The sequence below is a fragment of the Microtus oregoni genome, unplaced genomic scaffold, assembly GCF_018167655.1.
Source record: "Microtus oregoni isolate MIOR12 unplaced genomic scaffold, Mior012 000046F_ref0000063, whole genome shotgun sequence".
NCBI classification, from domain to species: domain Eukaryota; kingdom Metazoa; phylum Chordata; class Mammalia; order Rodentia; family Cricetidae; genus Microtus; species Microtus oregoni.
In genome coordinates this window covers 7,403,556-7,427,439 of record NW_024543220.1, presented here as the reverse complement: position 1 = coordinate 7,427,439, position 23,884 = coordinate 7,403,556, and the positions used below count along the sequence as shown (strand labels likewise).

Genomic DNA, 23,884 nt, shown 5'->3' with positions numbered 1-23,884 from the left:
GGGAACAGTAACTCCCCATGTAGTCACAAGTCAGAAGAGAACTGTGTACTGAAGCAGCTTTCCTGATTTCCAACGCTAGCCAATGTTGCCCAGGAATTTTAGGGCTTACACTAGTTTCTCCCCACACCTGGACAGCTCTGATTTCCACCTGTCTGCTCACCCAGTTTGAAATGCTCTGTGGTTCCTTGGTGTTTCCCCTGGCCAGAGACAATGAGTGAACCAACATTACTCTTAATGTTTCGGGATGTCCTTGCCCTTACATTACTACAGAAGGTTGCAAAGAAAATGCTTGAGCATAGGAGCTAAAGATCTTTACTATCAGGAACCAGTGGTATAAAAGAGTATAAGGTAAATAAAAGGGTTTAATAATATAAGACAGAACAAAGGCTATCTATTGTATGCAGTTTACATTGTCAGGGATTATTTTAGCAACCAAAAATATGAGCAAAGCCTTGTTCTTTGAAAGTTGAATATCTCAAGGAGAAGCAAACACCAGAGGTTCACATTGTCCATGGAGAAATCCTACCTAATCCTTACTTCTCTGCTTCGTTCTGTGCTTACTGATTGTCCGTAATGTCAACAGAAGTTTTAGGGACAGTATGTGGGTAGTTCTTGTGGGAGCCAGCCATAATAAGCTAAGAATGGGCAGGTCGCTCAAAGGAAGTTTTTTACTTCCAACCATTATCACCTGCCAGAGTAGGACTTGGCCATTGATAAATTTAAATGGAGGCCTGAGTCTCAGTAGTTTACCCTTAAGCAATACCTGGTTGCTGGAAGAACCACAAACTGAGATTACCACCATCCAAGAACAGACCATTCAAAGGAAATGCCTAACATTCCAATCATGGTAGTAGATAGGATCACCTGCCATCACACACTCACCAGGACACCCCTAGACAAATGTCAGCCAATCAGGGGTCTTAAACCCTCAGAAACTACTTTCTCCCACCGTTACTACTATAAAACCCTATTCTAACTGAGTTTGGGGCTCCTCGTTTATTCCAATACATTGAACATGCAGAGAGACTGAGTTTGCAAACTTGTATAAAATAAAGGCTCTTTGCTTTTACATACACAACTAGGACTCCTTGTTGGCTTTTGCAAGGACTTTGAGGATTTGAGCCTAACAGTTCTTATAAACCATGCTGGAACGCAAGCCTTGAACAGGCTCATTAAGGAAACAAAATAACAAAAAAATCTGGTTAAAAGAAAAAAAATTGTTCAGTATGCATTCCTAATAAAGAAGATAAAAATCCAGTGACTGCCTCTCTCCAAGGCCATCTTTGGGGACCTGGCTTGAGATTTGGGTTTCAATAGAGGACAAGAAGTATTTATAACTCATGAGTCTTAGTCGGAGAGTGGCCCTGCCCATCGCTGACCCATTGTTCTCAGAGCTCCAGCCTTTTCCCCAGTGAACTCTGACAGATTGTCAGGACTGTAAACTTTCTTCCCAGGAGATGAAGTTCACCCTTGGGCCAGCATAGGGATTTTCATGTTTTCCTTTACCCAGCATGATGTTACTGGAGAAATTTCAATTTCTTTACAGTCTGGGAGCCAAAGGGGTACACTAATATCTCTTGAGAATATTTTCATTTCTGCAAAGATAGTTAAAATGAGATGCAAAAATATCAGAGACCTACTGCAGTTAATGTGAAACTGTCAGTCACCAAGGCTTGCTGTGTAATACAAAGATACATACTTGCTACACATTTCTGTTATATAAATATGCACCACTGTAATATTTAGGTTTATACTTAGACATCTCTAAAACATATCCCTTACCAGCCAACACCGAAGTTCTGATTTTTCTCTGCACTCTCCTTGATGAACTTTCTTCCCTGGTGGAAATGGAAATTCTTCCTTCCAGGTAATACTTTCAAAGGACCTGGACATGTTCTTTTTTTCTCTCATACTCTACATGTACTCCATCACAAACCCTTCTGAATCTACCTGGTACTATATTCAGAAATTAGAACTTCTTGCTACCCCATGCATCAGGCATCACTTACTGTATCATGAAAATGAAAATGGTCTTCCAGTTGGGTTCTTGCCACCCACATTTTCTCCTCCCACTCCCAAATTATCATTTTATAGTAGAAATTAATAGTGTCTCATTGTTCTATTCAGTACCCTGCAATGGCTCCCTAATTCTTTCAGAATAAACAATAAATCTTTACAATACATCATTAGCCTCCAGGAACTAGTTTTTAAATATTTATTTGCCTAGACTGGGTCTTGTTCTATAGCCAAAGCTGGCCTGGAATTCACTCTTCTTCTTCCTTATTTTCTGAGTTCTGGGGCTTTACAGGCAAGCAGGACCATCCAAGAAAGGGGGGGGGTGATTTCTAGGAGTGCTCTGTGGTTTTTTTTTTTATTTTTGCCAACTTTCCCACCCTTTCAAATTTGTCACCATAGCTTACTTGAGATCCATTATCATGACAATTATCCTCTTTGACCTAACTCTCATCTACATGGGATGCTCTTTCCTCAAAGCAATAAAATTAACTTTTTAAGGTCTTGAACTAATTCAAATTATATTACACTTACAATTTCCCCCATCTTTTTCCTCCTTCCAAACCCTCCCATGCACTGCTCTGCTTGCCTTCTTTCCATTTCACAGCCGCCTTTCCATACTCATTGTGTATGTGTAAATGTGTGTGAGTGTGTGTGTGTGTGTGTGTGTGTGTGTGTGAGTGTGTGTGTATTCCTAAATACTGAAACACAACCTTCTCAGTCTGTGAAATGTTATTTGTATGTAACCATTTTCAGGGCTGATCATTTGGTATTGGATAAACAATGACATGCTCTTGATCATGTTTTTCTCTGAGGTTCTCTCTGAGCATCCTGTTTTAACTACTCGCAAACACCTATATCCAACACACCTTTGCTCCTTGCTTTGTTTTATTCTCTTCTTTTTCCCTCAACTCAGAATCTTCTAACTTTATTATTTACTTTTAGCTTACACTTATAGCTCTTCCCCTATTCTGCCCTTGTTCTCTTCTTCTTCTCCTGGAATGTGAGTTTCAAATATGTATGGACTTCCATTTTGCTCTTTGATTTACTTTAGTGCAGAGAATAGGACTGGTCATTCCATATGGTCAGAAAATATGTGTTAATCGTTTGGGCCTATGACCTGGCCAAATTGATCTTTCCATGACTCAACATTCTGTCTAGAAAACACAGAGTCACATGCAAATGTATACACGAAGAAAGAAAATTCAGTAAAAATTCCGGAACACTCATTCATCCTCCTTATCTCCTTCCCTGACTTCTCATTGCATCACTGCAGCTGGTAATACACTCAGAGAGCTTATAAATCCAGGGAGACGATGCAGCTCTTCTATTTTCTTACATTCTATTCTCATTTTTAATTTCACCCTTTAAAAATAACACTGTTCAGTCTGGCTGAAATTTGGAAGGAGACACATGAGTCAGGATGTACTTCCTTTGGGAGAATTTGGGCAAATGGAAGATGAACTGGTGCATAACGGGAAGCTGTAGAGCTTCTGTTAGCAAGCACACGTTACAGGGATGCATTTGTCCATTGCAGCTTCAGAAGCTGAGGCAAAGACTCTCCATATGCTCATCTAGGCTGTGGGTCACTCTGTCAGCATCTCTTCAATGATTTTGAATGAGATGAGCATGGCCTAGATAATACATAAAATATACACAAAATACTATAGCTTAGGATTTTTAACTGGGTACATTTTAAGTCAACAAAGGAGTTGATCTCACCAATTATCATGAGACGGGCACACATTTTTGCCCTTAAAAATGCTAGGGGACAGAAAGTGATTTTCATGATGAGATATGGACTGGGTTAACTGGGGTAGAAGACCCACGATCATGGCCATGTACTCTCTTCATTTATTCAGACCTCATTTACTCTTTTTTTTCCATTTTTTTATTGAGAAAAGGAGAAAAAAAAACAAGTTTCCACCTCCTCCCAGCCTCCCATTTCCCTCCCCCTCCTCCCATCCTTCTCCCCCTCCCTCCACTCCTCTCCCTCTCCCTCTCCAGTCCAAAGAGCAGTAAGGGTTCCCTGACCACAGGGCAGGGAACCCTCATTTACTCTTTGGGTGACAACAACACCCTTCTGTCTCCAAGCTTGCATAAGAAGTTCAACATCATCTGTCCTTCCTCTGGAAGAAACACTTTAAACAGGATAGGTCGGAATGTGATATTTGAAATGAAAGAACAATACTGCTTGTGTACAGAGCTGAGTGAGGTCAGTGGACAGCTCCACAGAAGTTACTGTCTCATTAAAGCCACTGACATACAAAGATCACCAATTTCTAAGGCTTTCCATATTCATGTAACTAGAAATTATAAAATGTGACCTTATAGAAAGCATGTAGATAGTATCTCATATCACAGACAAGATCTCTGAATTATTCCTATTTTAGTTTCTCTTGTTATCACTATTATGCAGTTCTGGCAGAAATTGATGTGGGATTCCCCTCTGTATGGTGTGAATACCTTTGGGTAATAAAGGAACTAATTTTGGCCTATAGCAGAGCTTTAGGGGAAGAGACCTAGGTGGGGAAAACTAAGCTGAATGCTGCTAGAAAGGAGGCAGAGTCAGAGATGCCATGTAGCCCTGCCAGGGACAGATGTTAGAACTTTAGCTGGTAAGCCACATGGCAATACACAGATTAATGGTAATGGGTTAAATTAAAATGTAAGAGTTAGCTAATAAGAAGTTAGAGCTAATGGGTCAAGCAGTGATTTAAATAATAGGGTTTCTGTCTGATTATTTCAGGACTAAGTGGCCAGGAACCAACAAGCAGCCTCCCTCCTTACAACAAGAAATAGTAGCTAATACATTATAAACGTCTCTAAAATTAGGGGTATATTCTGTCAAAATTGTTTGCTGTCCTATTTATATATAAACTGTGTAGGCTGTTAGCAACAACCTTCTCACAGATGTAACATAAATGAACAGGATGTTCCTCTTTCTCCTATTGTAAACATATTCAGACTTTAAAATTATGGCTGGGCAGTGGTAGCATGCATCTTTAATCCCAGCACTCTCAAGGCAGAGGTACTCAGCTCTCTGAATTCAAGGCCAGCTTGGTCTACCGAGCAAGTTCTAGCATAGCAGGGGCTACACAGAGAACCTCTGTGTCAAAAAACAGACAAATAAAACTTATAATCTGTAGCTCCTATGAACCATTGCCAACATAAACTACAGTCATTATGAACTTGTAAGATACCATTTGCATGACTGCCAACTTATTAAGATGATGTACAGATGAACTTGTTCATGATAGAACATTTTTCATGGGCTACATAGCTGACTTGGGTGGCTGCTTGTGGATCTCCACTAAACAACTTAGAAACTTTGAAGTTTGCATGTGGGGGATGTTAGACTAAGGTACACATGCTATCTTTCTTTTATTTATTTTTATGTGTTTGTGACTGTATGCATGCATGTATGTAAGAAGAGGGCATTAGACTCCCAGGAGCTGGAGTTGTAGTCACTGTGAGTCACCTGATATGCGTATTGGGAACTGAACTCATGTCTTCTGCAAGAACAGCAAGGACTCCTAACTGTTGAGTCATCTCTCACAGCCTGTCTTATAACAAATTTTAAAAGTGATTTTCATGAACTTTCATTTTACAAAATATGAAATGAATTGAATTAATGTTCAGTGCAAAATAGTCCCTCATTATAATGTGTGAAATTGACTGAGAAAACTAAATCAGTTCACTAGGTTAGCATCAAATTGTTGTTTCATGTACTTTTCAAAGACAAAATATCTCACAATGAAACATATTAAGTCCTAATAAAAATCAAACTTGATAATTAGAGTATTTAAGATTTAGGAAATTATATGTGATACTATATTTTATAGAAGCATTTTGCCTTTCTAGTCTGTGTAAATTCACACAGGCATGAGGAAGGCAAACGGTTAGGAAGAGGACTTCCTAAGAAGAGCTTTAGTGGGACAGGAAGTGGGAAAAAAGAAGGTGTGGGAAGGGAAACAACTAAGTTATATAATGCATGAAAGTGTCAAACCCAGAAAGACAAAATTTCTTCCTAGATTTGCAAAAGCCAATAAACATTAATTTCTAATATTCCTGTTTGTGTGCTTTGCAAGGAGAATTATTTCAAGTGTCTGTTCCAGTTAACTCTCACTCGCTAATAGTATCTTGTGACCACATCTAGCACAGTGTGGTCTTCAGAAGGGACAACAAACTGAGAAGAGATGGGAATCCTCTGAGCGTAGAAGGAAAGGTAGCACTGAGAACTGAGGGTTTCCCTCATTGTTCAGCCATTGCTCGCAGTACTACCAGCACAGTGCCCACATTCCCTGAGCAAAGTTAGTAGACACATGTGATGGTACAAATTGCTCCACCTCTCTGCTCACATATGTATATGTACACATATATCTAAAGACACATTCACATATGCATATGTAATGCCCTATACATACATACACATACATTTCATATAGACATATACACACATATACTCCATAAACACAGGTATACAGATATATACACGCACAAATACATACACACACATGTACCAAGCAAACTATATGTATACATATATATATATATACAAATATATTCCATACAGACACACACACATATATAAATGTTGTCTTTGCATACAGCACAAATACACTAGATAAAGTAGGCATCCCAAACAGCAGCCATTCATAAGCCCAGTATTTGCATTCGCGTTTATCTTTTTCTTTCTTGTCTTTCCCTGTCAAGGAACAGAAATATGAATCTGTGATGTCTGGAGCACTCAAGGTAGGATCAACAGATGGCTTACCTGTCTATGATGGCGCACATGTCAATGGTGACATTTGCAAAGCTTCCTGGCTTCCTCCGTGCCACTTCATTCAAATCTACAAGCTGATCGTCTATCTGGATGAGCTGCATGCATCCTTGGAATGATGGTTGAAGGACAAAGTGACTGGCATTGTTCATGTGATTCAAAAATCCTGTGAAACAGAAGGAACAAGAAGATCACAATGGGCATCCGGCAAGCTTTATTAAAGGCCTCCCAAGTGTTTGACCAGACACAGTCATCTGACTATTATTGGCATTTCTTTGATTCTTGCTGACATAGTACAGGTGTGCTACCTCTTGAGCATGTGAGATTATTTTAGGCAAGAGTCAGGCTCAGGGGGTGGTTTGAATGAGAACTGCCCTTATAGGCTCACATATTTGAATGCTCATTTCCACAGTTGGTGGAACTATTTGGGAAGGATTAGGAGAGTACACTTATTGAAGTAGATATGACTCTGGGCATTCCCTAACCCGAATATGGCTACTTTGCCAATTTAAACTGGACTTATTAGTCTTAAATTATTTGCTAATCCATTCTTTCCAGTACTGTATGGTTGACAATAGACTACCAATACCTTAAAAAGAGTGGGAATCAACATATACCATTAAATGAATAAAAGTGAATACTAATATTTATTAGAAAATAATCAGAGTTTGTTCATTAAGTGATTCTTTAAAATGTCCTATTTTGGTTGATATAGTAATAGTTGACTACAATGAAGACCCTTTTCCTCATTTCCTTAATAGGTGTCAATATATAAGTTCTGAAAACTGTCATTTGAGGTTCCTTTAAGGTGTCATCTCAGAGGTATACATTATTTTCCACCAATATAGCACTAGAAAAAAAGGATTATGCTAATTCCTGACTTAAAATGACATGTTCTGTTTCAATACTGTTACATGATTGTGTGAGTTTGTGTGTGTATGTGAGTGTGCATATAAATGCCTGTGTATGTATGTACTCATGTGTTTCTATGCTAAGCATTTTCATCGGCATTGACTTAGTCCCTTTACAAAAACGCTGACTTTTGGATAAATTGTCTACTTAGAATAGTTGTATGCACACAATGTGATTTCCACTTGACTAATCATGATAAAACTGAGTAGGTTTTAATGGCTAAACTTAGCAGACAGAAAACATGCAGCTGTAACTTTTGTGGATGCTCCTTGCAATGCTATCATTGGGTTCAGCTTTTGTGAATACTTAGGAGTCCAAACATCCACATTCAGTTGGAAAGATTTTGAAATGAGTAACTCTCTTTATGAGTGAGAATGCCAGTGAATCAGAGCAGCTGCATAAATGCTTCTCGCTTCCAACTGGGTGTGATTAAGTTCCCAAAACAAGACTTCAGCAACCACTCACAACAATGTTCTGTTTGGGCTTGATACTTTTGGAGTCTGAAATTGTCGAGTCTTTTCAGGCTCTTACATGAAATCTATTCTAGGAGAAGATAATTATAGGAATAATCATTACATAGTCATCGAAAATAGTTATGGTTCTTGTATTATCCTTAACGCTTTTAAGAGCAATCCTATTTACTCTTGTGTGCAAGCTTCTACACTCTTCTGTAGCATCTTTGGACTCCGAGTTTGGCTTATTTCTGTAGGAAACAAAAAACTGTGTAAGTGGTATTAGCTTGTGATTTCCAAGGCCCATTTCTAATCTGCTATGTAAACTGCTCATGTTGGCCAGCAGGGAGTGTTGTCGGGAGGCCTATGAGAGATTGTGGAAAACTTCCATGACTGAAAAGGTGTTGTGAGGCTTGAGAGGAGTGGGAAGAAGAGGGAATTATTGTTACCCAACAAAGCAATGAGTAAATAACCTCTAGCTGGAAACAAATTACAATAACATCCCCAAGGAAAGCTCAAGTTAGCTTAAAGAGCCTTCGGAGAATTGCCTAATATCTCTCAGGAGGCAGTCACTAACAATATAAAGGAAAGGGGTAGAAATGACAATGAAAGCACCTGGGATCCTTATGGGTTGTAGGCCAAAATTTATCAATGTTGTGGTTGTCTTAGGGTTACCATTGCTCTGATGAAATGCTATGACCAAAGCAAGTTGGGGAGGAAGGAGCTCATTTGTCTTACACTTCTAAACTACTGTTCATCAGTGAAGGATGTCAGGACAGGAAATCAAACAGGGAAGGATCCTGGAGGCAGGAGCCGGTGCAGATGTCGTGGAAGAGTGCAGTTGATGCCATGAAGGAGGGCAGCTTACTAGTTTGCTCAGCCTGCTTTTATATAAAACCCGGGGCTACCAGTCCAGTCCAGGGGTGGCACCACCCACAATGAGCTGGACCTTCCCCATCAATCACTAATTTGAAAAATGCTATACAGTCCCATCTAATGGAAATATTTTTCTTGCTTGAGGTTCTCTCCTTTCAAGTGACTTTAGCTTGTACCAAATTAATATAAAACTGTCCACCACCAAGGACCCCTTATCAACTTGACATACAAGCAAATCACTGATAAACCCTAACTTTTCCTCTCTTGTTAATCCTCAAGATTATACATTAATATTGAAATCAAAACATAAAATTAGAAATCATTTTCAAACTTAGAAATCCCACAGTCTTATAAATTCAAACATATTAAATATTCAGTCTCTTTCAAAAACCCAAAGTTTCTTTTAAAATCCAAAGACTGTCAGCAATGACTCCTATATAAAATACAAACATACTTTCTTTAAAAGGGTAAGAACCAGAGTATAGTCACAACATAACAAACCAAACTCCAACCATGTAAATAGCTCCAAATTCATTGCCTGAATCAACCCACAATCTTCTGTGCTTCTCAAAGGGCTTGGGTAACCTCTCAGGCTCCACCCTTTGTAGCACATACAATTTGTCTTCGAGGCTTTGGCTGTCTCCACTCCACAACTGTTACTGTTCTTGATGGTCATTCCATGGTACTTGCATCTCCAAATAAAATGATGAGGTCTTTTGCTGCAACTGGGGCTGTACTTACACCAAAAACTTCTCCTGGGCTTTCTTCAGGGACTCCAGTGCTGCCACCTATTGCCAGGTCTCAGCGGCCCTCCATGACCCCTTCGTGCTTTCAAAACCATTACCACCTAGGCGACTTTTAAACTACCAGGTTTGACTGTCCGTGTGAGGTACAAACTCGGCTGCCTCTGGAACACAGCTTCCCTGTGCCAACACTAAGGCGCCAAGTTGAGAAGATTTCAGTTCAGTGATGCTGCACTCGGCTCAGCTACCATAAATTTCTTGCTCCGCCTACCCAGCATCAACTGTCCCAGTAAAGCAGAAGTTTTACTTCAGTGGTTCTGGTCTCTTGTTAATCCCAGCTGATTTCTTCAGCCCCAGCTGGCCAGACCACAGATTCGTCATAGAAATGGCCTGATAGAGTCTTTGCTTCCCTCTGAAACTTCATCAGTCAGGCCTCCATTGTCTGCACTGCTCTCAACTTCTTATCTTCTAAGCTCTCACAGAACAACTTCTCAACACTTAATGGCTTTTCTAGGCTCAAATTCCAAAGTCCTTTGATAGTTCTCCCCCAAAATAACATGGTCAGGTCTGTCACGGCAACACTTTATTATCCTGGTACTGAGTTGTTCTAGTTAGGGTTGTGGTGTTTCATCACCTTGGGGAGGCTTATTTGTCTTACACTTCTAGATTATTGTTCATCATTGAAGGAAGTCAGAACAGAAACTCAAATAGAGCAAGAACCTGGAGGCAAGAGCTGACACAGAGGCCATGAAGGAGTGCTGCTTACTGGTTTGCTTAACCTGCTTTCTTGTAGAACACAGGGCCACCAACCCAATAATTGCACCACTCACAGTGGGTTGGCCCTTCCACCATCAATCACAATTAAGAAAATGCCCTATAGCCTTGCCTACAGCCCCATCTAATGGAGGCATTTTCTTAATTAAAGTTCTTTCCTTTCAGGTGACTTGAGCTTGTATCAAGTTGACATGAAACTATCCAACATACTGTCAATGATAACATAAAAATAAGAAGATGTACTTAATCCATTGTAAAATCTAGTCAAGAGTGTTTTCAGCATAGTACTGAAAGGGTTATGGGCTAATCTATTTCAATTTGGAGAAACACATTGCTGTGTCTGGGAGAGAGTAAGCCCTGCCCTGAGTGTGGACAGCACCCTCCCAGAGGCTGGGAAGGGGAGCAGATGAAAAGGGAATCCAGGCAGATGTTAGCAGGATTCTAAGTGAACTGATAGGCTTCCACGGGCAAACACCTGTGGAGCTAAATATGATTCTCTCCCTTCAAGTTGTGTGGCTCAGGTATTTCATCCTAGTGATGAAAAACTGAATAACAAATCCTGAAGCAAACTCTTAGCTATAAAGAGGGCAGGATGTGATGGACCTCAATGCCAAACTTGTCTCAATTCCACTTTACTCGGACAGTGAACAATACAAGAACAAAGAGATGACTTCCAATGATCAAGTACCAGGACATGTCATCTAGTGACGACCGGAAATCATTGTCAGGAGTGATGTGCTATAAAAAGATCCATGAGAGAAAAGACCCATTCAGCAGCTTCCCATGCACCTCCCAGACCTCAGACAAGAGCATTTCTTTGATCTTAAGGGTATTTTGCTCAGAAAGTCAGGAGCCCAGAGGTAGATATCTTCATGAGACTACACATGTGCTTTCTAGTAAATGATTGCCTTTGAAAAAGTATATTCAGTGTGTGCGTGTGTGTGTGTGTGTGTGTGTGTGTGTGTGTGTGTGTTATAACCACACCATGATTGAAGCCAGAGGACTATTTGCAAAGTCAGTTCTTTTCTTTTACAATATGGGTCCTGGGGATCAAATTCTTATTTTCAAGCTTAGCAGGCTCATTTACCCAGCCAACAACCATCTTGCTTGCCCTGTTTGCATTTTAGAAACAGTGCCTTGAACTCCTCATATTCCCACTTAAATTCTGTGGTATAGTGTTCTACTTCTGTTGGGGAGTACTGTTTTAAGCTGTGTTGCTTTTGTTTATGCAGCATTTGTTTAACTCTGTGAAACTGTGATTCTTTGTCTGTCTAAAACACCTGATGGTCCTAATAAAGAGCTAAATGGCCAATAGCAAGGCAGGAGACATGACAGCAGGGTCTGGAAAATGGAGAACATAAATAGAAGGAGAAATGAGGAAGAAGAGGAGTAATGAGAGAACAAGGGAAAGAAGATGTCAGGGGGCAGCCACCCAACCACCCAGCCACCCAGTCAGTCACAGAGTGAAAGTAAGATACACAGAAGTAAGAAAGGGGGAAAGCCCAGAGGCAAAAAGTAGTTGGGAAAACTTAAGCTAATAAAAGCTGGCAAGAAACAGGTCAAGCTAAGGCCAGTCATTTCTAACTAAGAATAAGCCTCTGTGTGTGCCTCTTCACCACATGCCACCCCCAAACCCCAAAACTCCAAAGAGCCAAAAGAATAAGAGAAAAACATCACAAACATACTTCAGTGGACAAATTTGAATAACACTGTTGGGAATCACATTTTTTGTTGTTTTCTTTAAACATTGTCCTTTACATTGCCATCAGTAGTAATTGTGCAGCCTGTCCTAAAACCATCAGAGGACAAATGTAAAGAAACTTTTAGACATTGCTCTTTGGTCAGAAAAATTGAAAGTGAAAACCTAGACTCCCTATTAAGAAGAAGAGTAAAAGGGAGACAAGGAGGAGGAAGAGAAGATGAAAATGACTCAGGATGGCAGGACAAGGAAACAAAGATGAATGAGTTGTGGAAAATCAGTAGGTCTGAATCCTAAAACGGAATTGCCAACAATTGCCTCTCCTGGTCCTTGAAACCAGTGATTTAAGTCTGACTTGACATTGGCAAGACTCTGAAGCTCACACACAGATATCCTAATGATCAACAATGTCAGAAACAAATTTCAGAAGAGATGTGAACTTTGTACATGGACAAGACATAAATACTCATAAACTTTAACTCTATCTGCAAGATGGCTATCAATCATCACATTATAATTGTATTAACCCTACTATACTGTCCTCCCACATTGACCCAGTGCCTACCTGTGTATGATCATTAGAACACTGCCAAATATTTAAATTTGGTTTATGGTTGGTGAAATGTATGTGGATATTCTTAAGCTTCGTTCTCAGTTCTCTGGGAAAGCCCTGCCCCCCCCCCCCAACTGTATTCTAACTAGACGGTACTTTATGCTCAGACTTCTGTCCTAGGTTTAGCAGATAAATGTAGCAATAGGAGTGGCGGGGCTGCGTCCCCAGCACCCCAGCTGCCTGCTAGCTTATGCCCCGAAATAACAACACACAAACTGTATTCTTTTAAACACTGCTTGGCCCATTTCTATCTAGCCTCTTCTCTGCTAACTCTCGCACCTGTACTAGCCCATTTCTAATCATCTGTGTAGCACCCCAACGTGCACTTACTGGAAAGATTCTAGCCTACGTCCATCCTGGGTCGGAGCTGAATCGCGTCTGTCTGCCTGGGAGCGGGGAGCATGGTGTCTCTGCTCCAGAGAGCAGAGCTGTCGAGTCTGAGCTCACTTCCTCTTACTCCCAGCATTCTGTTCTGTTTACTCCTCCCACCTATGTTTTAACCTATTAGGCCAAGCAGTTTCTTTATTACTTAACCAGTGACCTTCCTCCATCAGATAAAACTCCTTATCTGACTTGAAGTTCACTCAGTTTTTCTTGCTGACAAAGCCATTCTGTGCATCTCCAAGGTTTTAAAATTTTTGATTCAAAAATACATCAGTGGAAAAAAATGTTGACATTTGTTCTGACTTCAGAATGCCCATCTAAACAGTTTCAAGTCATACCGTTAATCTGGTTGAACAGAACTTAAAGAAAAATAAAGAGCATTGGCATCATGGCTGGGGATCTAAACAGCTGAAGAACTCTGTTTCTCTATTTTGTTTGTTTTAAAGTCAAGAGCTGTTAGGAGCTCAGAGTGAAGGCTGACAGCGTCCTATAAAGTCTTCAGCATTTTCTTTCCAATGAAGCCTTGAAAAAGTGAATCAAGTATTTAGTAATCACCGCCTACCAACCTTTCTGAATAAAACAGTCAAAAATGTGTTCAGCAGCAGCAGTGAGAAAGGCTGTTTTCAAGTGAGCGGAGAGTGTGCCAAGATGCCTTCCACCTGGCATGCTTGGGAGACTGACTAGGGCACAGGTCAATTGAGCCATACACAGAGGCTAAGAAGAGCCAGTCTCAATGTTCTAGACAGAGCTGTAAAGACAGAATGTAAGAAACACTCAATGAACTCTGTGAGCTGGGGGCAGGAACTGAAACCCTAAGTGTGATTTTGTGGTTTGCTGTATAGGTAATCAATTTAGATAGGCGTGGTTGTGGTTAAAACACGGTTGTTTTCTACCATCTAGGTGGGACAGTCTGAGTATGGGGTCATATGACAAAGAGTGTATATTCCTACATCTCAGATTTGGTTCATTCAAACAAGGACCCTAAAAAGAAATGACAGATTGGGGGGTTTGGATGGAGTCTGGAATATTGTGTGTTGTTTTAAAAGATAATGACATGGTAGCGATTAGCGGAAAAATGCAGAATTGTTTCAGAATGACTGCATGAAGTAGTTATTGTTGCCCAAATTCAAGACAATTGGAGTACAAGTTTCTTTCATAATTTGAGAAGACAAATTTATGTTTCATTCATTGCTAAAAAAAATGATGGGAAATACTAAGTATAATACAAATCCATAAGTACATGCCTGTGTAAAGTGAATAAATCAATGTGGAAAAGAGCAGAGAGAGCTCTCCCTATAGCTTCCCGGTAACTCGCAGTGTAAGAGGGATATTGGAGTTTGAAAGCCATCCTTTGACAAGCCTTCTATTAGCACCCAGTTGGGCAGCAAATGTCAGTGGAAGCTGAAATGAAAGCCTGATGGGGACCACAGTCTCAAAGATCTCTTTAAAACAGTCATTGGAGCTGACCATGTTGGTGCATACCTTCAGTCTCAGAGATAACTCTCTAGAGGCAGGCAGATGGATCTTCATGAGTTCAAGGCTAGCCTGGCCTAGTTTGAAAGTTCTAAGTCAGCCAGGGCTACATTATGAGACCTGGCAAAAGAAAAAAAAAACCCTAAAAATTGAAACAGCGTGATTCATCAATTTGGAGGTGAGAAAGCTTGCTGACTTGTTTGTGATCAAGGTGTGTTGAATAAATATTACTACAGTCGCAGGACCAATGGACCCTGGATCACCTGACAGAATGCAAAATAGGAAACTAAAACATGGCCTTCAATGTTTCTGCAAAAATACATGTGCTTCTCTTTGTAATATCAGACCAAAGCAAACACATGCCATCTATAAAGGAATAACTTGAGATACTCAGTGATGATCAGGCTTGGACAGTCAACTGAGGATCTGGTTCTGAATAGCAGGGACCAGAAAAGTAGAAGAATGGGTGAAATAGGCAACCCTGACCTGGGTTCTTTGTTTTAACAGACATTATTAGAGAAGGGGCAAACCACACTCGGACTTGTTATACTGGCAGTCCTTTAGTTCTTCCAATAATTTTTTTTTGTAAGTTTCAAAGTGTTTTTGAAACAGAAACTAGTGCTAAAACGTTGTGTCATCTGAGAGCCTGTTCTGGGTTAAATTTATTCCATCTTAATCTGTCTATATTCAATATCCATTAATTTTCAATAAAATTATTTTCCTTAAGTCAGTGGTGAATTCCATCATCCAATGTTTCTTAAAGACCCTTCCATATTATTGACGCTTGATTGGCAAATGAATATTCCACATATTCTGCCTTTTCAACACAGGTGGCATCTGCTTCAAGACCAATTATTCTAAAAGGGGGTTTCCTTATATTTATCAGTTAGGTTACTATAGCTTTGACTTTTAAATTCAGGATCATGATGACCCTTGTGATTGCAAGTCTCCTAATATTTTTAGGTTCTAGCATTTCTTTGGATCTACATTTGGCTAAAAGGAAAATAAATTTAAGCTTGATCAGCAGTCAGAAGTTAAAAGGCAATTTTCTTGAAAGTATTTTTTATCAGTTAGTTTTGATGATGAAATAGAAAAAATCAATCTGTTGCCTTTTCCAGGTTTACTATAAATTACTTTTTAATATTATATTAATGTTTGATGCCTCTTTATATGGAAATGTTTAAGGTACAAAATCAAGAATTTTGCACTTATGTTTTGGTATTATAAGTCGATTAAATTCTGTCTTCTTTTATTATATTTTAAGCTTGAAAAGCAGCCTAATTATCATTGGTATCATGGTGAGTTGTGAAAAAAAATACAAATATATTTGTAAAACAAATATTCAGAAGTTTAGCGTGGGCAGCATATATCAAAGAGCCCTAGCACACTTTAGTTCATCTTCTTTTCTACAGATTGTTTAGGCAATCTACCATTTACTATTTATGAAACACCTAATGATGGGATATTTATATCTTGAAGAATGTGACAACCACATCAGTGACGAAAATCTCAAACATAAGAGGATAGATAGATATGATTTTAAAAAAACAAAATATTTCTCTTGACTGTATAAATAAGATATCAGTATTAGAATGGGGGGGGCTGTCACCGTCTTCTAGGGAGTTACTATTTGGTTGGCTGTCAGAGGGACTTCTTTGGTGGTCCTGCCAGTTTGATCTCTCACGCTGATGTCTTTCTGGTGAGTTAAGTGTGAATGGTTCTCAAAGCTGGCCCTAGGCCGTATTCTGGGTTTCTGGTAGGTTCTCTACTTCCTTCAGAATGAGCCATCCAAACCTCTGCCTAAGTGCATCTGTCTCAGCTCAGAACTAACTGAGCCAAAACTTCACTGGCTTCGCTTTGCAGTGCCTGTTTGTGTTCAAAACTCCAGACACATGTTCCTGCCTTGCTGGAATTCTGCCATCATCCCTAGCAGCAGACTTCCCCCAATGCCTCAACTTCAGTTCATTTGCTGGTAAGTCATGTCTGCCAATCAGCTCAGCTTCTGGCCTCATTTCTTCTTCATGCACCAGGAACATATTAGGTACCTAGCATGTTTTCCACAGCTCTCACCTCTGTATGACCATTCCAGCCAAACCTCCAGTCCATTTCTGGTGCTGGTCCAAGGGATCTCTTCTGAACACGACAATCTCAGCATGCTTCCCTCTTCTTAAGGGATTATTTGTCTCAGAAAACATTGTCACGGCACTTGTGAAATTGTTTTTCCTCTACTGATTTGCTATTTTAATACAAAGTTAAGTTTGTAGAGATTTACAGATCACAAGGTCATATACTTGAAAAGCAAAATACTTACAGTTCCAAATGAGATGTACTAGATTAATTGCTTTAATTAAACTTAATATAATGGGGGTCACTTAATGATGTTATCATATTTTAAACATATGCTTCAGTCAGAATACTTAAATATATGAGGTTTAGTATGTTATTATAGAATATTTTCAGTCTTAACTTTATTTGATTATTGAGAAAAAACTTTCATGAAATTATTGAGTCTTCTTTCCTATTTTCATATAATACATGAAAGTTATGAATTATATTTACATTAAGTTGGCTTAATATGCAAAGACAGTAGAGAAGATTTTTTTTTCAGAAAACATAAACAAATTTGTAAGAATGTAGAAAATTAAAAAGAAATTCAAGGAGTAGACTAGTATTTTGTCAAAATAGGATAGTTAGAAATCTATGAAGCAGAATTTTTAATATACTTTTAAAAGCCATTTTTAAAATGGGCCATAAAAGTCATGGAAAAAAGAGTGAAGAAAATAGAATATTTTTATATTTTCACAAAGGTTTTACAACATTTTACTCTTTTAAAGGAAGAAGAAATGTGAACTAATGCAGAGATCTCTCAGCTTTAGTTCCTTAGAGGTTGCTAGTATTACTAATACACAGACAGATACGTTAACATAATCAGATCATAAAGTAATATTGCCTCATTGATTTTTCCTTATGAGATCACACAGTTTGTTAATTATACTAGGCTCCAGAGTATGTAGATAGCAGGCCAAACGAGTGCTTATAAATGTTATTGATTGATCCTAAAACTATTCAGTAAACACACACACACACATTATATATATATATTACACCATTCCAGGTTATTTTTTACTAATGGTTTTTTCTATAACAAATTTATTTAAAAGGTCAAATATATATATATATATATATATATATATATATATATATATATCATTTATCATGCAATGATATTACCATTAGGAATAATGGGAGAAAAGACAAACACAACGTGAAGAAGTCTACTTCCTAGGGAAAAGGAATGTGAGAGTCTAGAAACTCTGCCAGTTGCAAACACTCAGAGAACTAGGTAAAAAGCACTATGTATCCTTTAAATTATCTCTCCAGAAGAGAATGGAAAATCGAGGGCCTTAGATGATGCAGAAGTTTGGGTTTTAAAAGTCAGGCCGACTAGAAATCAGGCTGTAGGCCTGTGTGGGGATCAGAACATTGTAGTATCAGTAGCCCATTAAACCCAAAGTTGCTAAGATCTTCGAGAAGTACATACTAGAAACACTATACTAGTCAGCAAAGAGCGCTGTGAGGAAAAAGTGTCTTTCTTTGCTTAGTCTATAAAAAGAAAAAGTAACTCTTCAAGAATGCATAAAACATGGAGTAACTGAACTATAATTATGACTTTCAATCTCGCGCTAACTGTAGGGTGTGGCACTCGAATCAAGAAGTTACTATAGAAAGCAAGTGATTTCAAGCTATTGCCATGGGAAGTGAAGTGTAAATTCTCTCAGATTAACTCTAGAAAGTCAGGATTCTGAAGGAAGACACTGAGACTTTTAGAGCAGCAACCCCAAAGTACAAAACACGGGAGAAGTAGAGTGAGTCTCATGGTTAAACTGCTTCTACTCGGAATCTTCAACTTCATAATGGAATAAAAGTGACCTCTATCAGAAGCTGGATTTTAAAATTTGACTCCTTTCTTTCCTAACATTAGCAATGAGATGTATGGTACTCTGTGTATGCTGGGCAGAGTAGAGATCCACAGCTCTGTGAGCCACGCCATCTCCAGTCAGAGACCCCTGCCAGTGGGAGCCCTGGAGCTCAAGTGCTTATTAAAATGTAACACAGAGAGGGTACATTTGTATAATGAACAAGTGTCAGAAGAAACCTTTGGCCCCTAGAAATGTCAAATTCCTTTCAGAGGGGTAAAATGTTCAGAAATTATTTAAAACAACTTTAAAGGCTAGATTCAAACATAGGAGTATGAGATAATATTTTTAAAAAAATAGCTACTATACAATTGAAAAGTACTTTGCCATAAATAAAAACTCATAGGCTGTGATTAACAGACGGGGTACAGTCAGAATGAAACTGGGAGTGCAAAGACAGAATTCACAAAGGTAGTTAAAAAATAAAAGTGATTAAAGGCATTACATAGAAATTGGAAATCTAAGGAATGAAAATCAATATTAACATACAGATGTGGAATTTCAGAAGAAAAGGACAAAATGAGGATAAAGTCATTAAAAGATACTATCTGAGAATTTTTCAGGACTGTTAAAAATGTGGTCTCAGGGTGAATAATAATTCTCAAACAAAATTCCTTTTAAAATATTTTAGGAAGAATGAGTTTGGGTGATAAGGATGGGAGGAAGATTTAATCAGATGTTAACCAGCATTATCACATACAATAAATTTCTCAATGAACAAATTCAAATGCAAGTTATTTTTAAAAAAAATGACCATTTGTCATTAGTAACATAGATCACCAAGAAATATAAAAGTCACAAGAGATAAAGATTAGTCTGGGAAGCAATACTGAGAGTACTAAGTGTCAACAGAAGTAAAATACAAAAATGTTTTCCCATGAAACAAGCTGTCTTGACCCGCAGTCAAGACTGTACCTGCTGATGAGTTGGGGACATTCTTGTTACAGAACCAGGGGACCTGGAGAGAGGAAATGCATGTCTGTTCAGGATGCACTGAGATATGGGATATCAAGCTGAGTGTTTTCAACTTAGATATTGTAAAAAAAGAAAGAAAGAAAGAAAGAAAGGAGGAAGGAAGGAAGGAAGGAAGGAAAGAAAGAAAGAAAGAAAGGGAGAGAAGGATATGCCGGGACTGACAGATTCTACTCTGCCTCAGCGGTTTGGGTCCAAAGATTTAATAGGATCTGAAAGCTTTTCAGTCTCTCTCAAGAAATTGATGTCCACCATCATATTGCCAGAAAAGTCTTAAACAAAAAGGTAAGAAGTTGAGGACTAAAGCACTCAAGATTCCATAAATCAGCGTCTTATTACTCCGTGTGTCCTGCAACACAAACACCAATACATTGTTCTGAAGAAACAATAAGAAACAATGCACTAGTGAAAATAAGGAGGTGACTGTGGAAAATGCTAGACTTTTATCCAAGAGAATGAACGAAGTCAAATAAAAATGCTGGGAACAGATTGCCAAGAAGCATAGGCTGTCCATACTGAGAGCTTCTACTTCTAAGTCCAGGCAAAAATAAACTTTAACAAATAAATGACTAGGTGTTGAAAATAAAAGAAAATACAGTAACAGGGTTGTTTCACTGTATTGATTTCAGGGGGCACCAAGTAACACTGTGCAAAATCCCAAAACACAGAGTCCAACACAGCAGCACCATTCCTGAGGGCTGGGAGGGGGTAAAGTACATTTTAAGTCACAACAAAGACAAGAAAAAGAATAGATTAACAAAAAGATAAATGTTTAATGATGAAAGTAAAGTCTACAATAACTTAAAAAGTATTTTCACTTTGTGATATAGTATCCAAGTAAAGTATCATTTAAAAAATTCAAGTACAGTTTTCTAGAAATTGTCTCCTGATAAGAGCCCCATGTTTTGCTTCTCCCACATCCTAAATCCACATCCTGACTCTATAATCCCTTGATTCCTATTCTTTCCTTCTACACTGTCCAGAAGCTCCCTCAGTGCTGGCTTGCCTTCAGTAGTCAGCACTGAGCTATAGACACAACATAGCATAAGCTTCCCAAGCATTTGTCCTAGATGATTAATACACAGATGCTGTAGAAAAGGAAGATTTAAACAGACAGGGCTTCCAAGGTCTTTGCAAAAGAGACTAAATTCTTCTGTATGTGTATAAAATCTCTATACATCATACTTCCTCTCTCCCACATGTGCAGCCCTTTCTTATGCAGAACATCACAAGCTCTCAGCCCATGGCAGAAGCCTTCATTAATTCTTTATAAAATGCCACATTAATGCTGGCTCAGAGGACGATAATTCTTCCCGTGCTCTGCAGACTCACCTAAATGACGATAAAGTCACAAGGAAGAAGTACAAACTTTGAAATGGGTAAGAGCTGGGGCACAATGCTAGAATGAGATTTCAGTGAAGATTTAAAAGACAGCAAAGTAGATGAAAATGGAAATGCTGTTTTAGGTATTTGCAGCATGTGAGCCAGCCAGCAAGGCTCAACACAGGCAAGACTCTCGGTTAAGGATTTCATGGTACAAAGGGAGTGCATGCATTAAACTTGGGGAAGAGACTGGTGTCCCCTGCACTGCTTTCCTTGTTCCATTTATGTTTCTGTGACAAAATACCTAACCCAAAGAAATTTAGGGAAGGAAAGGACTTATTTATTGCTTTACAATTCCAGGCTGTACTTCCTCATCAAGGGAAAACCAAGTCAGGTACTCAAAGCACGGGCTTACATGACATCCACGGTGAAGAGCAGAAGGAAATAAATGCTCTGATTATGCCTGTTTGGTTGACTTTACATAGCCAACTTTTTTCACTCATAGTTCAGGACACCAAAGCGGGGAATTGTCCCACCCACAATGGACTGGGTCTTTCTACATAAATTATCAATCAAGGCAATTCCCCATACACTAATCAGAAAAAGAAAATTATTCACCTATCTCTTGCCAGGTGATTTATTCTGAGTTGTGGCAAGTTGACCTTTAAAACTAACCACCACACCACACAAGTCTGCAAAAATGTCCCTGATAGCTTTGACAGTCAGCTAGAGTCAGCGATCGTGGAGATGGTTATGTCTGAGATTGTGTGAGTGAAAATAGAACAATTACCAAGGCCACTACACACTGACGAGTGGAATACTCAGGTGTCTTCCCCTTCCTGGCTTCCAGAACACAAAGACCCCAGGAGGAGTGAAGTGTCTCAAGGAAGACACTAATACTAGCCATGGATCCTTGAAGTTACAGACATTAGTCAGCAACCTTCTCCTAAAGATGACCTCCTCTAAGTGCTTGGACAGTCGTTGGTGATTTTACTGTATGATCCCATCATGATGAATGGTTCATACACCTTTGAATTGTTGAAAGCCAACACTGGCTTCAAATGACTACAATAGAGGGCAAGATTTGAAACTGTGTGCTTAAATTTAGGATGAAGAGGAAAAAAAAACACACCTATCGAGGCTTATAAATAAATCACCTTTCCTTGTAACACTGGGAAATCATGTTCAGAATAGAAAAGTAGCCATTTAGCTGAGCTCCTAAAGGGCTAAATTCCATCACAGGTAAGCTATAACGTAAGTTGATTTTTACATCTCCTGTCAGATTTTTGGAGGAATAAGGGTAAAATATATGCATGTTAGACTAAGAAATAATAAAATTTGAATTCAAGTCTGAAAGTTTGTTTACAGCTTCCTAGCAAAATTCAATCCTATTGGAATATTTTAAATTCATCTCCATGAATGGGTTTATTGTCATTGTGACTTTCCATTATTTAGACTAAACTTCTGTCAACTGCTAGAGAGGCATATAACATGAACAGAGATGGAGTTGCAGGCTGTGTTTGCATGCACGTTCTGATGAATGCATCTATCCCAAGTCTGCTGTTTGGAAGTGTTAAGAAGATATTTGCAGTTTATATTTAAAAAAACACTTTTATTCTATCTCCAATGTACATCTTCTGCATGTAAAAATGTGCAAAGAAAATACAACAATGTCTTACTAAACCAAAAAATAGAAGATATAAAAGTAGAACAAACAAACAAACAAAACAGGGCTTGGGTCCAATAGACTAAAATGTTCCCTACCCTATTAATCAATTTACACAAACCTAGAAGACTCAGAGTGTTTTCTATCTACTGCATCTTCTGTCTGCTGCCTCTGCCTAGAAACAGCCCCCAGAGAATGACTGAGAAGTCTTATGGAAAATAAGTGCCAATGACTAACATTTCAGCAATTTATTAACAAAATATTAAAATTTTAAGACCTACATTCTTTCAATGGGTTTAATTTGTCAAGATAATATGCTAGTAAAAACATCTTTTCTGCATTTTTCAAAAGGAATTTTGATGATGAGCTTACTTAAAAAATATTTAGAGTTGGTTGTGTATTTATCTCAAATTTACAGTTAAGAGGGATTTTACAAATGCTACAGTCGAGCCTAGAGAGATTGCTTAGTCATTAAGAGTACTTGTCTTTACAGGGGACTAGGGTTTTGTTCCCAGGGCCTACATGGCAGCTCATGGAATTATCAACTGTAATTCCTGTTCTAGGCAATCCAACATCCTTTTCTGGTTTTCGAGTTCACCCCAATCACAGACACAGTGATATGTAGGCAAACATGCATAAGCATAAATTATTAACAAATAAAAAGTTTTAAAGACCCCAATGACTTGTCATGATGAAAAAAAGTAGTATAATACTTTTCTTCTTTTTCTCTTTGGATAATATGAATCACAGAAAATAGTGTATAATTATCTTTGACCTGGATCATATTGAATATTGTGGCTAAAACATCCAAGACGACCGATATCAGGGGTTATAGTTTGGAATCCTCTGTGGTAAGTTCATGAATCCTTTCTTAATACAAAAGATTCCTTAATATAAATATTCTTATGAAACAAAAAACTAGTGTATTTTCTGAACAAGAATGTTTAAAAGTGCAGTTAAATGCTTAGAGGCAGTTTTGATTTGGTGGGAGTGAACACAGTCCTCAACTAGAAGGCCAGTATGTGAAGAATGGGGATTAAAGGGGTCCTAATCAGCTAGGGAAGCTCAGAAGAAAAGAGAAACTATGCAGGGGAAGGGAAGATGTGGCCCAATAGGTGGCACCCCAAGGGGGAGCCTTGGGAGAGTTCAGCCAGTACCCCTGGTGCCACCAAATGCGAGGTAGCAGAGCCTCAGCTTGCTTGGGTCAGGGATACCTTTTTCACG

At 38.7% G+C, this 23,884-nt stretch overlaps 1 protein-coding gene across 2 annotated transcripts in view; it reads right to left on the bottom strand.

Moving 5' to 3' along the window:
* Positions 1–23,884, bottom strand: part of Cntnap2 (contactin associated protein 2) — a 2,078,180-nt gene that overhangs the window by 969,319 nt on the left and 1,084,977 nt on the right. For both annotated transcript variants that reach the window (XR_005972587.1, XM_041635058.1), the window contains exon 10: positions 6,791–6,962. Coding sequence is in view for 1 of the 2 variants with exons in the window: in XM_041635058.1 (XP_041490992.1) it covers positions 6,791–6,962 (172 nt within the window). In the remaining variant the exon portion in view is untranslated. The remainder of the gene's footprint in view (positions 1–6,790; positions 6,963–23,884) is intronic.